This window comes from Octopus bimaculoides, chromosome 11 (genome assembly GCF_046866305.1).
Source record: "Octopus bimaculoides isolate indiv1 chromosome 11, ASM4686630v1, whole genome shotgun sequence".
NCBI lineage: Eukaryota > Metazoa > Mollusca > Cephalopoda > Octopoda > Octopodidae > Octopus > Octopus bimaculoides.
This window is the reverse complement of record NC_142938.1, coordinates 65,798,606-65,816,632: the sequence shown is the minus strand read 5'-3', so window position 1 is coordinate 65,816,632 and position 18,027 is coordinate 65,798,606. Positions and strand designations below refer to the sequence as shown.

General features: G+C 40.8%; 1 protein-coding gene across 1 annotated transcript; it reads right to left on the bottom strand.

The window, feature by feature from the left end:
• Positions 1 to 4,309: 4,309 nt before the first annotated feature.
• On the bottom strand, positions 4,310 to 17,519 carry LOC106883838 (signal recognition particle 14 kDa protein). The gene is made up of 5 exons (XM_014934977.3): positions 17,253 to 17,519; positions 12,780 to 12,852; positions 10,656 to 10,777; positions 6,672 to 6,704; positions 4,310 to 4,688 (listed from the first exon to the last, which is right to left on the bottom strand). The coding sequence occupies exons 1-5, from the start codon at positions 17,274 to 17,276 to the stop codon at positions 4,599 to 4,601; spliced, it is 342 nt and encodes a 113-aa protein (XP_014790463.1). The 5' UTR covers positions 17,277 to 17,519; the 3' UTR covers positions 4,310 to 4,598.
• Between the last annotated feature and the right edge of the window lie 508 nt (positions 17,520 to 18,027).

The following is an 18,027-nucleotide window of genomic DNA, read 5'->3' as shown; positions in this document are numbered from 1 at the left end:
ATGTAAAAACAGGCGAAATGCCGTTAAGCATTTTGCACAGCATGTTTAAGAGTCTGCTAGCTCACTGCCTTTGTATGAATCTACATATTGCAAGGAAGTTAGATTGTCAGAATGCTATATCTATCATTCTATGGATTTCTCAATTTCTTATTTTAACACAAGGCTACCAATTCAAAGGACTGAATCTACATTTGATTGAATTAATTTTCCAAGGTGTTGCTGGCATCTATTTTATCACCCTTAGAGATAAAAGACAAAGGTAGCACCATTAGAATTTGAAAATAAAATTTAATTGAACTAAATACTGCAAAATATCTAGTCCATCCTTCTACACATCTCATTCCTTTTCTCTATTTGTCATCAGACATATAAGCATATATATTATTTCCTACATCCAAACATTAGAATAACTCTACGAGATATGGAGCTATATGTTAGTGTAAACACATAGTTAATAGACTTTCTATATGAAAACAAAATGAAGTCCCCTTTGAAGGCTTAACCTTTCAGCATTCAGATCGCTCTATCAAATGTAATGCTTATTTATTCACATTATTTTGAATTAGTCATGCATTATCTTGTAGGTTTGAAATTTCAGTGATATAGATTGTTTATTTTTAAGATGACATTGTAGAGTAGATGTGAGAGGCCAGTTTGAAGAATATTTGGGCCAGTTTAAATGCTGAAGGGTTAAACTTAATTTTGCCGAGCTGGCAAAATCATTAGCACGCCGGGCGAAATGCTGAGCGATATTTCGTCTGCTGCTACGTTGTGAGTTCAAATTCAACTGAGGTCGACTTTGCCCTTCATCCTTTCGGGATCAATTAAATAAGTACCAGTTACATGCTGAGGTTGATGCGATCGATTTAATCCCCTCCCCCAACCTACCCTTGTGGCAAAAATTAAGAAGCTTGCTCCCCAACTATGTGGTTTCTTGTTCAATCCCACTGCATGGCACCTTAAGCATGTATTTTCTGCTGTAGCATTGGGTCAACCAAAGCCTTAGGAGCAGATCTGGTAGACAAAACTAAAGTTCATCATAATTCTGTGTGTGTGTGTGTGTGTGTGTATACACGTCCCTTTGCCTTGACATCACACAATAGTTGTAAGCAAGCATCGCCATCATCCAAGCTGTTGTATGATGGTGATGCTCAGCTGTTTACACCTTTCTTTTAAACAGGTTAGACATGCAACAAAAGAAAATCTGCTTCAATATATTCTGTCCACCCCATGCAAACATGGAAAAGTGGACATTAAAATGATGAAAGGATGGTGATGAAGAAGATACAGAAGTGTTTTCTGTTAATAAAAGCAGATGGAGCAGAGGGTTTACCTAAGTTCAGACTTCCTTAAATGCAACCCTATTTGTGTCAAACAAACTGATAACTGTACATATAAATTCACTTCTCCACTCCATTGCACTTCAGCTATCCTCACCATCATCAAACCCCCACAGCTAACAGCAGAAGAAAGTAGTAACTTATGTATTCTATGCAGTTCCACTCAACCCATCACCAGAATCTAAGCAGAAAGAAACATCAACAATAGTGGACTAACAGTAAATCAATCATGAATTCTAGCAGCCCTTTCTTTGGCTCTGGGAAGAATCATGGCCTAGTGGTTAAGTAACTGGGCTCTAGAGCAAAAACTCATGAATTCAATTCAGTTTGAGACACATAATGTCCTCAGGCAAGGCATTTTATTTCACACAGCTCCAACATCATTTACAAATCAATGATGTGACACAAAAACCTTCATGTACGAAAAAGGATATATTCAGTAATGGACTGTTATATCCTGTCTTCGCCCTTTTACTTTGGCCCCAGTTTCTCTATGACAAACAACTATGTGGTTGACGATAGGGCTAGTGTTTATGTCAGTTATATCCAATTAATAAATTGTATGTCTCTCTCTCATTTTTTCTATCTGTACGTGTATATTTGTGTGCAAGTGTGTTTATGTGTCCAAAAAGTACTGTTACAAGCCGAATGTCAAGTCAACCGGGTGAAATTATCAGCATCCAACCATGTCCAATTGTATCATTCCACAAAAAAAAAAAAAGCAACCAAACAGTGTGTTCAATAAGACCCATTTAGGTCATGAAAATTAGGAAAAACAGAGATATATTATAAAGGTATATTCTATCCACAGGCCGAATGACATCATTGTTTAACGTGTACCTTGCATGCTGACATGGGTTGGACGGTTTGGCGGGAGCTGGCCAGGAAGAAGCCTGCACCATACTTCTGTGCGTTTTGACAGGATTTTTACAGCTTTTTTTTTTACCACCAACCACCCTGTAGAGTGGGCTAAGTGCCTTTTATGTGGCACCAGCACAGGTGGTCAATTTTTGACATGGTTTTTACAGCTGGAAGCCCTTCCAAATGCCAATCACTTTACAGTGGACTGGATGCTTTTAACGTGGCACCAAAAAAAATAATAAAACATCTATATCAATATTTTCTTCTCTGATGGCACCGAGTCCCATAATTAACTAGGACACAACTGAAGGCCTTACCCTCATCTAACAGCAACTCAACCTAAGCCATCATACGGGTTGCCACTGCCACCTGACCCTTCAGTGCCTTTAGCAGAGTCCAGCCAGGGCTCACTTAGCAGCATTATAGGCATGCGAGTAAATCAATACCCCGGAGCCTATAGTATTTATTAACAGCAAGCCACAGCATATCTAGATCAGAATTAGGCACCTAGACCCCCTGCTCCCACCCCAGCAACTGTCTAGTGTGACCTCCAATAAGATGGTGCTGAATCCAGTCTGTTGTAAATATGTTGGACCAAATCTCCAGCCTAAGGTTAACTCGAGATACTGACTGTTTTTTAGCTCCAGTATCTTATTAGTCAGGTGGAGGCACAATGGCTCAGTGGTTAGAGCAGCGGACTCATGGTCATAGGATCGTGGTTTCGATTCCCAGACCGGGTGTTGTGAGTGTTTATTGAGCGAAAACACCTAAAGCTCCACGAGGCTCCGGCAGGGGATGGTGGCGAACCCTGCTGTACTCTTTCACCACAACTTTCTCTCACTCTTACTTCCTGTTTCTGTTGTGCCTGTATTTCAAAGGGTCAGCCTTGTCACACTGTGTCACGCTGAATATCCCCGAGAACTACGTTAAGGGTACACGTGTCTGTGGAGTGCTCAGCCACTTGCACGTTAATTTCACGTGCAGGCTGTTCCGTTGATCGGATCAACTGGAACCCTCGACGTCGTAAGCGACGGAGTGCCAACAACAACAACAACAACAACAAAAACAGCGTATCGGAAAGTATTACATCATGGGCACTGCCTTTCCTCTTCTGATTAATCCTTTTGCCTGTCCTGTGTATCACATGTGACAAAGAGGACATTTCTCTGGCGTCCATGCATCATATATGATAGACATTACCAATTTTTTTTAACCACCAGAATAACTTGGAACTTATGAAAGGAAAGCTTTATATTACTCAGGATACTGGCTTTCATGTCGGTGGCACGTAAAAGCACTCACTACACTCTCAGAGTGGTTGGCGTTAGGAAGGGCATCCAGCTGTAGAAACTCTGCCAAATCAGATTGGAGCCTGGTGTAGCCATCTGGTTCATCAGTCTTCAGTCAAATCGTCCAACCCATGCTAGCATGAAAAGTGGACGTTAAATGATGATGATGATGTATGAAACCATGGCTAACTAAAAGTTTGAAACGAGAATGTGCACTTACACAACTTTATGAAGATGTTTTGGACAAGCAAACGGTTAAGCTATAATTGTTTTTTTAAAATGCCTTTTATCTTTTTACTTGTTTCAGTCATTAGACTGCAGCCATGCTGGGGCACATCATCATCATCATCATCATCGTCGTTTAATGTCCACTTTCCATGCTAGCATGGGTTTGACGATTTGACTGAGGACTGGCGAACCAGATGGCTACACCAAGCTCCAATCTGATTTGGCAGAGTTTCTACAGCTGGATGCCCTTCCTAACGCCAACCACTCCAAGAGTGTAGTGGGTGCTTTTATGTGCCACCGGCACGAAGGCCAGTCAGGCGGTACTGGCAACGGCCACGCTCGAAATGGTGTATTTTACGTGCCACCTGCACAGGAGCCAGTCCGGCGGTACTGGAAACGATCTCACTCGAATGCCATTTCATGTGCCAGGAAGGCGACGTTGGTAGCGATCACGCTGGTGCTATTTACATGCCACCGACATGGAAGCCGAACAGCTACTCTGTCAACGATCACGCTCGGACGGTGCTCTTAGTGCTCCACTGGTACCACCTTGAATATTTAGATCAGAAACATAAAAAACAAAAAACTCCCTGAAGGCAGCCAGTTTTGATTTTATTTCTATAAACAAGAGTTTCTATCTATTTTCTTTATTAACTATACATGTTATTTAAAATAATAACTCAGTCAGACCATGTCTATATATAACCATGGTCTTACTAGATGGAGTCTGCACATGTAGGAAGAAGTGGTGTGAGAAATTTGGAAACACAAGCTGTTCCAGAAGTTCCCATAAATGTCATTTATATCCAAAAAGAAAATAAAAATAAAAAATGCAAATAAATAAATACAATTGTAGAAGAAAATAGAATTGTATGAAAATTTATTGAGTAGCTTTAGATTTTCCTTTAGCTGATTTTTTGTCTCGTTTCTTCAAACCATCCATGTTGCCTTTCAAAACATTGATATATGCCTGGAAAAAGAAAAGCATGAAAATATTAATTTTGGAACAAACGCAGGGGAGAAAATTAACAGTGAATATATTAACAGACAAACACTGATGTGTATGATATCAGAAACAGATTATGTAATGGATATTAATCTGGTAAAAAAAAAAAATGACAGAATACAGAGAGCCAATTTTAACCCTTTTGATACACTTCACTTGGGATTACTCCTAAAAGCTTCAATTTTAACCCTTTCAATTCCCAACCCACTAGAGAGTGCTCTTAAAAACTTCATCTTGAAGTCAGCATGGTTTCTACAGCTGGATGTCTTTTCTAATGCCAACAACTTTACAGAGTGTTGGATGCTTTTACATGGGACCACATGAGCACTGGCACAAGATACTTGCAGCTCAATCCTTCTACCAGGGGGAGCAGCCTTAACACTTCTGCTGTTGAGTACAGGCTTTCTTGAGTACTGCAAGATGCCAGGCATCTCAGTCTTCTGTTATTTCGTCTGAAAGGTTCAGTGTCCTGAGGTCGTCCTTCAGTATTTCATATTATGTCTTCCTGAGAAATCTCTTCTTTAATCATGTGTTCATGTTATGAGATGTTTTAAGCCCTTATAAAATATGCAATATATCAAGGAGAGTATTGTAGTTCGCTTGAAGCATTGTGTATTGTTTGTAAAGAATAAAAAGTTTAGAATGGTACAACAATGCACTATAAAACAAAAAATGGACTATATACCTGTTAAAACCATTGGAAAAGTTTATAGCAGAGGCTCCAGCTAAGAAGATCTGAAGAAGGAATTGTAATTCCAAAATATCATCGGACTATAGATAACCAAATTACAACAGGTATATAGTCCATTTTTTGTATTATAGTGCATTGTTGTACCATTCTAAACTTTTTATTCTTTGTAATATATCAACATTGCTAAGACCAAAGTGATCCACCCAATCACTCCCACTCTCTCTTCTAAAATGCGAGTTGTCATGCAGCTCCTCTGTAGCAAGAAACCAGTTCTATTCTGGCCCTTGTGTCTCATGCTTTACATTTCTATACTCCTTCAGAGTTCTTAGTCTTGCTAGCTCCAAGGCAACCTTTCTAGAACTGGTGGCATGAAAAAAAAGCACTCAGCCATAGAAATTGCAGCAAAGCAGACACTGGAGCACAACGCAGTCCTTGGGCCCATCATACGGTTCAACCCATCCAGACATGGGACATGGGTGTTTAAATGATGATGGATGTGCTACAAAATGGAGAATCTCAGTTAATCAAAGGTTATCAATTCACTGTATTATGCACATGTGACGTGCTTCTTTTATCTTTTACTTCTTTCAGTTATTAGATTGCAGCCATGCTGGGGCACCGCCTTGAAGAATTTTTAGTTGAACAAATCAACCCCAGTACTTGTGTTTTTTTCAAGCCTGGTACTTAATTTATCAGTCACTTTTGCTGAACTACTAAGTTACGGAGACATAAGCACAGCAACAACAGTTGTCAAGCAGTGGTGAGGGACACAGACAGACACACACCCACACATACACATATAATATAAATAATATATATATATACATGCATATATACATACATGTATGTACATACTTACATATAAATGTATATATACATGCACATATGGGTACAGGACGTAAAAAAAAACATGAACAAAATGAGAAACGAGAACATAATAAACAAAAACATGGAAAACAAACTTTTTTCAAAAAAAAGAAACAAATAGAGAAATGAGACAACATAAAGAACATTCCCTTCATCAGTTGTCCCGTTTTATCTACTCCGCGTTTCAAATATATACAAGGTCTTCTTTCAGTTTGCATCTACCAAATCTACTCACAAGGTTTGGGTCAGCCTAAGGCTATATTAGCAGATATTTGTCCAAGGTGCCACACAACGGGACTGAACCCAGAACCTTGTGGTTGGGAAGCAAACTTCTTACCACACAGCCACACCTGCATCTGTGTAAGTAGTTAAGACAAAAAGCTACTCACCATCTGGAATTTATTTACATCCTTTTGATTTACCTGAAAAAAAGCAAAATGAAGATGATAGTTAAAAGACGTGGTATTGAATATATGGATTCAACCAATAGTCTCTCTCTCTCTCTCTCTCAATAAAGTCTTTCAATGCTAATCATCATCATCATCATCATCGTTTAACGTCCGCTTTCCATGCTAGCATGGGTTGGACGATTTGACTGAGGACTGGTGAAACCGGATGGCAACACCAGGCTCCAGTCTGATTTGGCAGAGTTTCTACAGCTGGATGCCCTTCCTAACGCCAACCACTCAGAGAGTGTAGTGGGTGCTTTTACGTGTCACCCGCACGAAAACGGCCACGCTCGAAATGGTGTCTTTTATGTGCCACCCGCACAAGCCAGTCCAGGGGCACTGGCAACGATCTCGCTCGAAAATCCTACAGGAGCCAGTCAGGCGGTACTGGCAACGGCCACGCTCAAAATGGTGCATCTCATGTGCCACCCGCACAAGAACCAGTCCAGGGGCACTGGCAACGATCTTACTTGGCTTGCCGGGTCTTCTCACGCACAGCCCATTTCCAAAGGTCTCGGTCCGTAGTCATCGCCTCGGTGAGGCCCAATGTACGAAGGTCTTGCCTCACCACCTCAGCCCAGGTCTTCCTGGGCCTACCTCTTCCACGGGTTCCCTCAACTGTTAGGGTGTGGCACTTTTTCACGCAGCTATCCTCCTCCATTCTCACCACATGTCCATACCAGCGCAATCGTCTCTCTTGCACGCCACAACTGATGCTTCTAATGTTCAGCTTTTCTCTCAAGATACTTACACTCTGACGGGTATTCACATTGACATTACACATCCAACGGAGCATACTGGCTTCATTCCTTGCGAGCTTACGTATGTCCTCAGCAGTTACAGCCCATGTTTCACTGCCATGTAGCATGGTTGTTCGTACGCATGCGTCATACAGTCTGCCTTTTACTCTGAGTGAGAGTCCCTTTGTCGCCAGCAGGGGTAAGAGCTCTCTAAACTTTGCCCAGGCTATTCTTATTCTAGCAGCTACACTTTCAGCGCACCCACCCCCACTACTAACTTGGTCGCCCAGATAGCGGAAGCTATCGACTACCTCTAGTTTTTCACCCTGGAATGAGATAGAAGTTGTTTCCTGTTTGTTTGCAGTCTTTATTGCACCTGAACATCTGCCACAAACAAAAACTAACTTGCTAGTTAACCTGCCTTTGATGTTGCTGCACCTCTTATGTGTCCATAGCTTGCACCGGGTACATCTTATAGAGTTACTACCTACTCCTTTTCTACATACTGAGCAGGGCCATCTACCTGAAGGGGTTTGTGTTTTATCTACCTTCCTACTTATTAGGATTTTGGTTTTAGCTAGGTTGACTCTAAGGCCCTTCAATTCTAGACCTTGCTTCCACACCTGAAACTTCTCCTCTAGTTCTGATAGTGACTCCGCAATTAGGGCAAGGTCATCAGCATAGAGGAGCTCCCAGGGGCAACCTGTCTTGAACTCCTCTGTGATTGCCTGGAGGACTATGGTAAATAATAGGGGGCTGAGGACGGAACCTTGGTGGACCCCTACCTCTACCCGGAATTCATTGCTGTACTCATTTCCAACCCTCACCTTACTGGCAGCATCTCTGTACATGGCTCGCACAGCTCTCACTAGCCATTCTTCTATCCCAAGTTTCCTCATTGACCACCAGATAAGGGATCGGGGGACCCTGTCAAAGGCTTTCTCCATGTCAACGAAAGCCAGGTACAGAGGTTTATCCTTAGCTAGGTATTTCTCTTGCAACTGTCTCACTAGAAATAAGGCATCAGTAGTGCTTTTACCTGGCACGAACCCAAACTGCATCTCATCTAAATTGATTCGCTCCCTAATTAGTTGGGCTATGACCCTCTCTGTAACTTTCATAACCTGATCTAACAGCTTGATGCCTCTGTAATTATTTGTATCTAAAGCGTCCCCTTTACCTTTGTAGCAGTTGACTATGATGCTGCTACACCAGTCATAGGGTATGACTCCTTCGTGTATCACCTGGTTCGTAATACGGGTGACTAGGCTATAGCCAACACTGCCAGATATTTTGAGCATCTCTGCAGTGATTCCTGATGGGCCGGGGGCTTTCCCGGTCTTCATACTCTTAATTGCTTTATCTACCCTGGTACTATCAACTCGGATAGCTGGTCCCTCTATTGGGTCGACTTAAGGCAGGCTCTCTTTCTCCCATTCATTCTCTCTATTAAGCAATCTATCGTAGTGGCATCTCCAGACCTCTTTCTTTGCATCCTCATTTAATGCAAGCGTACCATCATCCATGCGAACACATTTCTCTCCTACAACATCACTATTCTCTCTCCTACACTGTCTTGCAACACGAAATACCTCGAGTCTTTGGTCCTCACGGCGCAGAACATTGGCAAATCTTTCCTTATCTGCTTCCCCTCTGGCTAAATAAACCTGTCGCCTAGCCTCCCTTCTGGCACATTGGTACAATTCCCTGCTACCACCGTTCTTCCAGTCCTTCCAAGCTTGTTTCTTTTGTCTAATAGCCCTGTCTACCTCCTTGTTCCACCACCACGTTACTCTGGGTTGGGAGGGGACCTTACACCACCCACAAATCTGGTCGGTGGCTTTCAACAGGTTGTCCCGCAGAAATCTCCAATTGTCTTCCACGTTGTATGATGCTATATCCCCTTCTATTTCGTTAAATGCTTCAAGTAACTTGTCTCTAAGTCTCTGTCCGTTTGCAGGGTCTTTAAGCTTCCACACCCTTCTTCTCCAAGCCTGTCTAATTCTGGGCACCCATTTTGCCTTGATCCCAAAGTCGCTAACTACTAATCTATGTTGTGGGGTACATTCTTCGCCAGGGTAGGTTTTGGCATTTATAAGCCGCCCTCTTTCCCTATTTCTGGCGAGGATGTAGTCGATTTGGCTAGAGTGTCTGCCGGAGCGGTAGGTGACTAGGTGACTGGCAGGTTTCCTGAAGTTGGTATTGCAGACCATAAGATTGGTTGCATCACAGAACTCCAGCAGTCTGGTTCCCTCCTCGTTGCGGGAACCGAAGCCATAGCCTCCATGTATGCCATGGAAGCCCCCAGCACGACGTCCGACATGACCGTTGAAGTCTCCAGCCACAAAGAGAAGGTCCCTGTCACTCGTCGACGAGGTAGTTTGCAAGAGGGTGTCATAGAATTGGTCTTTCAGACCATCTGGTAGCCCAGGTTGAGGTGCATAGGCTGAGATGACAGTAGCTAATCTATGATGAAGCACTAGTCTGATCTTAAGTACTCTGTCACTTACTCTAACGACCTCGATTACCTTATCCACCCATTTCTCCGCTAGAAGTATTCCTACGCCCCCGACCCCGTCAGTGTTCCCTGCCCAGAAAATCTTGTACCTGTGTTCTTTGCCTGTGAGGAACCTTGCAGAACCTCCTCTCCATCTTACTTCCTGGATGCAGCACATATCTACGCATCTCCGTTCAAGCATCTCAACAATTTCACCAGATCTACCTTTCAGCGTGCCGACGTTGAGAGTGCCAATCCTAACAGTATGGGTGTTGGGGGTGTGGGCCTGTAGCCTGGGAAGGGGAAAAGCAGTGTCGTGTACCTGAAAAGAAAACTTGCAATTGGAAGAATTCATAAGCAAAACAGTACCTACAACCTGCAAACATTTCTCAACCTTAATGCGCTACCCAAAGGTAGGGGAGAGGATGGCCAAGGCCACTAGATGGGTTCCGGGAGACAGCCGAGGTTGACAGGATGACAGACCAATGCCAGTAACATTAACAGTTTATAAACTATAAGAGATTTTATCTTGGATGAAAACTGCAGTAAATTGCCTGTCAATAATGTGTATATGATACATAAATTATTATTGGTATATATATTTTTGAATGAAATGACTTAGACAGCACAAAACCCGAAACAACTATAGTATGCAACCAAAAGACAAGAAAACAAAATTATACTTACTATAGTGGAAATTTTCTTGTTACCTAAAGATGCTCTGAGGATACATTTATATTCTACTGTTTCATGAGATATGCTTTGTTCTGATCGGTTAGATTTTGGTTTAGGTTTAGTTCGACCATCATCTAAAATGAAAGTTGAAAATAATAAAAATAATAATTTCAAACACTGTTAGAAGACCACAAATTTGGGGGACAGTACAATCAATTAGAGCAGTCCTAGACTAGTACTTTACTTTTCTCAATTACAGAGAGACATGGACATGGTTGTTTTGATACATAGCTCACTTTGATACAATATGGTTTTGAGTTTCAGTGTGGTACCTTGGTAACCTCATGCCAGTGAATGACTTGTGAGTAAACTGGTAACAAGAAACTGTATGGAAGTCTGTTTTGTGTGTGTGTATAAATAAAAATAAGATCCAAGGATTGAGGTGTAAGAAGAAAGTTAGCTTCAAGCAATTCATAGTAAATATAGAAAGTAGCCTGCGGTATACACTTCGCTTGGATATTTACCAATACCAAGGTTCCACTTGCTATGAAATATATGTAGTCCAGATTTTATCTACCCCATTCCTTAACTCTTGTGTGTGTATATACATACACACACATATATATATATATATATATATATATATATAAGAAATAATTAAGATTCAGTTGAATTAGGTACTTAAGTTGAAGCACCAAGTCAATCAGATGTTCTGGATTTTAGTTACATGGACACTCTACATTACACTTCTCTGTATCTGATTACTATGTGGACTGTTACCCAAATCCATGAGAGGAGCTTTATGTGATAATCACAAGATTCTCTGAATTCATATCTCGTACTACAAATTTATATAAGATGAGTATATAGGGATAAATTATCCAGGTAGGTACCAAAAAAGCTCTCAGGAATATTCCAGATTTCAACTAACCACATCATAACCACTACACAAACAGGAGGTGCAAAATGATAGAAGTAAAAATCAGGGCATTATCTGGTTTGACTTTCAACTGGTTATCGTTATCATTACTAACTTGAAATATCTTTCTTTTTTTTTTTTAATAAACCATAGCAACACATACAGGTACAGTAACTTCCTTTTAACCTAAAACTCAATTCATAAGTGCACTTTCCTTATGGCCATCTTAAAAATATATACTGCAGTGGCCGGATCTACCTCAATGCCATAGCAACCAACCTCACACCATCTTGCCCGGTTTGGAGCATCCTCCCTCCTCAAGCCAACCTCCCAATCTCCTCCACCTGTCCCCTACACATTTTCCTCGGTCTATCTCACTTTCACTGTCCATTTACCTCAAACTCTAGGACTCTCTTCAGAACATGCTCCTCATCCCTCCTCAACACATGCCCACACCACCACACTCCATTCGCCCTTCCCAGCCATTCCACTGATTCCTCCAACCCCAGCATCCCCATCAAGTCCTCAGTCCTCCTTTTATCAAACAGCCTCACACCACACATTTCTCTCACCATTGCTCTCTCAGTCCTTCTCAAAATTGCCATCTCACTCTCTCTCTCTCCGTCAAACACCATGTCTCACTCCCATACAGCATTGCAGCTCTCACACAACTCCCATAAACCTTTCCTTTCATCTTCAATGAGAACCATTTCCCCTATAACAATGCTCCACATTCCCTGAATAGTAGAATACACGAGCCCAAGGTGCTGTGCAATGGGACTGAGCTAAAGACCACATGATTAGGAAATTGGAAAGCAAGCATCTGAACCACACCACACACCCATGGGCTTCCTACAGTTTCCCCTCCATCAAATCCGCAACCAAAACACTGGTCAGACTAGTGCTATAGTAAAAGACATTGCTGTGCAGTGGGACTGAACCTGAAAATACATGGTCGCTAAGTGGCCTAAATATAATTAAACAATCAGTCCACACCATATTAATTGTTCTCGTTATTTCTCATCAATGCTCGATTTCGAGTCATTCAGATTTCTTACAAAAGGGCACAGAATTATAAACCTGAACAAAACCTTGTGGCCCTTCATGCATTTAAGTGAGTAAGCAGTGAAAGTGAACCAAGAGTCAAAAGCAGCTCACAGATGGACTTGTTACAAGTCACCATCATCATTCTATGACAAAAAGAAGATGATACTTACAGCGTTTCATTGTTATATTCAATGACCCCGATGTCTTTGATCTTTGGAAAAATCTGGTGAGTTCGCTAAGAAACTGAAATAGACAAAAGAGTAAATGAGAAATGAGGATAATATAACATCACAAAGGAAGAATAGACTAGTACAGTCATCATGGGCAACCTGTGAGCCATCTAATAAAAACTTACCTTGAATTTTTTTTTTTGTTTTTGTTTTTGCAGTATAGCCCACGTAATGATGAGTTTTATCTCATACAGCACACCTGTCACAAAAGGTTGCCCAAGCCTGATCTAGTGGTTTAGGTAGAAGACAAGCAGTAATGTATCTCAGGTTTTGAGTTCAAATCCAAGGCAAGTGTTTTACTAAGCACGTAAAAGCACCCACTACACTCTCGGAGTGGTTGGCGTTAGGAAGGGCATCCAGCTGTAGAAACTCTGCCAAATCAGATTGGAGCCTGGTGTAGCTATCTGGTTCACCAGTCTTCAGTCAAATCGTCCAACCCATGCTAGCATGGAAAGCGGACGTTAAATGATGAAGATGATGACGTGGAAAGATTATTCTGTAAAACCTCATATCTCAAGCTGTTTAGAACAGTCTCTTGACTATGGTCACCATTCCAAGAACATTACTAGTGATTATCTGATGTTCAGTACATGGAGGAAATGTACTTCCACTTCTGTACTTGAAGAACAGAGGTTGTGTCAACAAAGTGCTATTCAGGGAGTCGATAGTTCACATCACTAATACTGCACTGTTTCTTTGACTATGACCAGGTCAACTTCATAGTCAAATTGTTGATCTGGCTATAATTAAGTGAACTGAATTCCTGCATCAGAGAATCTCTCAGTTAATGTCTGGTATCCTATCCAAAAAGAGTCATTCCTCGTCTGCTTAATTCTATAGAAATCCTGTGTTCAGCACTGACCTTTTGGAAGTCATAATCAGGGTTGTGGAGTTGAAACAAAAAACTTCGACTCCGACTCCTGTACTATTTCCGGCCCAGACTCCAGCTCCTCTTTATGTAATTAAGTGATTGTGGTCTACATATCGCATAAAGCATATGCATACACTTGTACTTTGAGTAGGCCTATATGTTATAACTGGTTGATATTAAAGAATAAAGATATTATGAGTCAGAATACTTTTACCGACTCCGACTCCAGCTACCCCTTAATTGTTTCCAACTCCGACTCCACAGGCCTGGTCATGATTATCTCTAATATCGACACAAGGCCTGAAATTTGGAGGGAGGGGCTAGACAATCACGTCAACCCCAGTACTTGACTGGTACATATTTTATTGGTCCGAACAGAAGGAAAAGTCATCTCCAGCAGAATTTGAACTTAGAATGTAAAGAACAAGAAGCAATACCCCTAAGCATATTTCCCAATGTACTAACAATCCTGCCAACTCACTGTCTTGGTAATAATAATAATAATAATAATGGTTTCTAAGCCAGCAACTTTAGGGAAAGAGTAAATTAATGACAAGAACTCCAGTAATCAACTGGTACTTATTTTATTGACCCAAAAAGAATGAAAGGTAAAATTCAACCTTGGTTGGAATTTGAACTCAGAAATTAAAAGCCAAAACAAATAATGCAAGGTATTTTGTGCAACGTTCTACCAACTCTGCCAATGATAATTTCTAACTTTGGCACAAGAAGGGACTCAGTCAAAGTGACTGGTATCTATGACTTATGTTAATGGTAACAGAAAGTTGAAGACTGAAGTCGACTCCAGTAAAACATATTGTACAGAATCACTATAGATTTCCTCAGTTAACATTCTTATAAACATTGGTTTTGAAGATTGGCACAATGCAGAAACTGGGGAGAGACGAGTGGTTGGTAAGAGCTGTACAAGCCCTGAACAGGGATGCTGTCAGTAAGGTGAGGGTTGGCAATGAGTATAGTGAAGAATTCTGAGTAAAAGTATGGGTTCATCCAAGATCATTCCTCAGCCCCCTCTTATTCATTATAGTCCTCCAGGCAATAAGAGGAATTCAAGACAGGCTGCCCCTGGGAGCTTCTCTATGTACTAATGACCTTGCTCTAATAGCAGAGTCACTGCCAGAACTGGGGATGAAGTTTAGGGTGTGGAAGCAAGGTCTAGAATTAAAGGGCCTTAGGGTCAACCTAGCAAAAACCAAAGTCTTAGTAAGTACGAAGGCTGTCAAATCACAACCCCCTTCAGGGGGTGAAACTAGAAGTAGTTAATAAGTTTCCACTACCTAGGCAACCAAGTCTGTAGTGGGGGTAGCTACTCTCAGAGTGTAGCGACTAGAATAAGAATAGCTCGGGCAAAGTTCAAGGAGCTCCTACCTCTGCTGGCAACTAAGGGCCTCTCGCTCAGGGTGAAAGGGAGACTGTATGATGCATGTGTGTGAACTACCATGCTACATGGCAGTGAAACATGGGCCATGACTGCTGAGGATATGCGTAGGCTTCAAAGAAATGAAGCTAGTATGATCCGCTGGATGTGTAGTGTCAGTGTGCTTACATGACAAAGCTTAAGTGTCCTGAGAGAAAAGTTGGGCAAAAGAAGCATCAAATGTGGTGTGCAAGAGAGGCATCTGTGCTGGTATGGTCATATGTTACATATGAATGAGGACGGCTGTGTGAGGAAGTGCCACTCCCTAACTCTAGAAGGAACCTATGGAAGAGGTAGACCCAGGAAGACATGGGATGGGTGAAGTATGACCTTCGAACATTGGGCCACACAGAGGCAATAACAGGAGACCAGGACCTTTGGAGATATGCTGTGATTGAGAAGATCCAGCAACTAAAGTGAGATCGCAGCCACGCATGTCTGGCCCTGTTAAGAATACCTTTGATATGTCGGGCAATATGATATGCTTGAGAAGACCTGTTGAGTCAAGTGAAACCAATATCGAAGCTGTGGCCAGTGCCCACTGTATACCCTGACTGGCTCTTGTGCCGGTGGTATGTAAAAAGAACCATCTGAACATGATCGATGCCAGGCCTACCTGACTGGCTCCCATGCCGATGGCACGTAAAAAGCACCTACTACACTCTCAGAGTGGTTGGCATTAGGAAAGGCATCCAGCTGTAGAAACATTGCCAAATCAGATCGGAGCCTGGTGCAGCCACTGGTTTTCCAGACCTCAGTCAAACCGTCCAACCCATGCCAGCATGGAAAACGGACGTTAAAGGATGATGACACACACGCACACACACACACATACGCACAACGGGCATCTTTCAGTTTCTGTCTACCAAATCCACTCACAAAGCTTTGGTTGGTCCGAGGCTAGGATAGATGACACTCGCCCAAGGTGCCACGTAATGGGATTGAAACCGAAAACAATTTGTTATGAAAGCAAACTTCTTACCGCATCCTGCATACTGCGATAGTCAATAAAATCTAAAAACATTCTTTCTGTGCGGCCCGGTACCAAATAATTTACGACCCGGGACTGGTTAGCAGCCCCGTGGTTGGAGATCCCCGCCTTACAATATTTAGTTAAATCATTCCATATTTTAAGTTCAAATTCTTCTAGAATCAACGAAATGTTGATTCAATAGACTTTCTACTGCTACAGATTTGTGACATTGTGCGAAATTAGGAAAATGTTCGTCCCCGCCCATCTTCTAAGCGTCTGACAACATAAAATTTGCAGAAGTAAATTTGATGAAGTGACAAAATATTTATTAGAAGAAAGTATTGGACATTTTGCTTACTAGACCGCGTGTTTTTAATGGTGAAAGGAAAATGAGAAGTCACGGCATTGAGGCCTTTCCCGAAAGCAATCCGATTGAAATAGCTAGAACAGAGAATTGAACGTAGACAATATAAGTGAAATAGCTACAACCGAGAATCGAAACTTATTTCTAGACACATCTCACCAACAGCCCAAAACAAAATATCTAATTAAACACGGAAAGGTGTTGAGAATGAACTCGTGGCTGCTATCAGGATTCAAATAAATTAAACCATATGTTGCTGTGGAAATTATATATAATTACATATAGGTATAATTTTATGATGTTATACAAATCTAAAAAAACAATTATTATTATTTATCAAATAACGATTATCTACATCATTTACTTAAATTCTTAAGTTTGGTTATTTAAAATAAATGTTTGTTTGTTTTTTTTAATTAATTTTTGTGACACGAATTATTCTCTATAATCCAAAGCAGGTGCTAAACATACAAAGGGATATATATATATATGCATATATATATATATAACTTATTATCCCATAGTTACCTTCAAAATGAAATTACAACAATTGTGAAGAAAGACTTTGAGTCTGTTTTGTGATAATTAAAACAAAACTGGAAACGTAATTAGCGTCGAAGTTCGAAAATATGTGCTAGAAATTCTTTATAATTTAGAACCAAAAGCAATATCAGGATTTAGTCTAACACAATATAAATTAGCTCTACTAACAGAAGTTTTATATTTAGAGGTGAAATCAACTAAACAAACAAACTGAAATGACATACCGAATCATTCTCTAGGAAGACCATGCTTGATGTTGGAATGACGCCTTGTACAGGAAGTTAGAAATAACGAAGAGACGGTGAATATCTGTAAATGCGACCTGTAAAATTTGTGCCGTGTTATATTTGTCTGGAATTTCAATTTTGGATGTCGTAAATGTATATTGGTACTAAATGTTTGTATACCGCTAACGCATTCATTTATTTATTAAATCGGTGTCTTAGCGAAGTCAAAACTGTTGAGAACTCTCCTTAGAAATGCGTATGTGTGTGTGTTTAAAAAGCTATCTATCTAACTATATGTGTGTTTTCATGCACGCGCGCGCGTGCGTATGTGAGAGCGTGTGTTAATAAAAATAATTTAATCGACAGAAGTTACAAAAGTGACTCATTGGTCGAGAGTTTCGTGCATGCGTGGATGTACATACGTTGTGTGTGTGTATATATATAGTGTCTGTCGTATATATATATATATATATATATATATATATATATATATAAAGATCCAAGGTATGTACATATATATGCATATACTCATATATTGTTTATATATACGTATATATATATATATATATATATATATATGTGTGTGTGTGTGTGTGTGTGTGTGTGTGTGTGTGTGTGTGTGTGTGTGTGTGTGTGTGTGTGTGTATGTGTGTATATATATATATATATATATATATATATATATATATATAGTGAAGTATATTTGCCACTTAAATGTGGCTGACCCCTAGGGGTGGATGTTACTGTTGCTTTTAGCTCCAGGAGGACATCT

Excerpts from the sequence above, each read along its gene's own strand:
- LOC106883838 (XM_014934977.3), bottom strand. The coding sequence starts at position 17,276 with ATGGTCTTCCTAGAGAATGATTCG. Across the intron at positions 12,853-17,252 it reads TCTTCCTAGAGAATGATTCG|TTTCTTAGCGAACTCACCAG; the intron begins GTATGTCATTTC and ends TGTCTATTTCAG. Across the intron at positions 4,689-6,671 it reads ATGTAAATAAATTCCAGATG|GCATATATCAATGTTTTGAA; the intron begins GTGAGTAGCTTT and ends TTCTTTTTCCAG.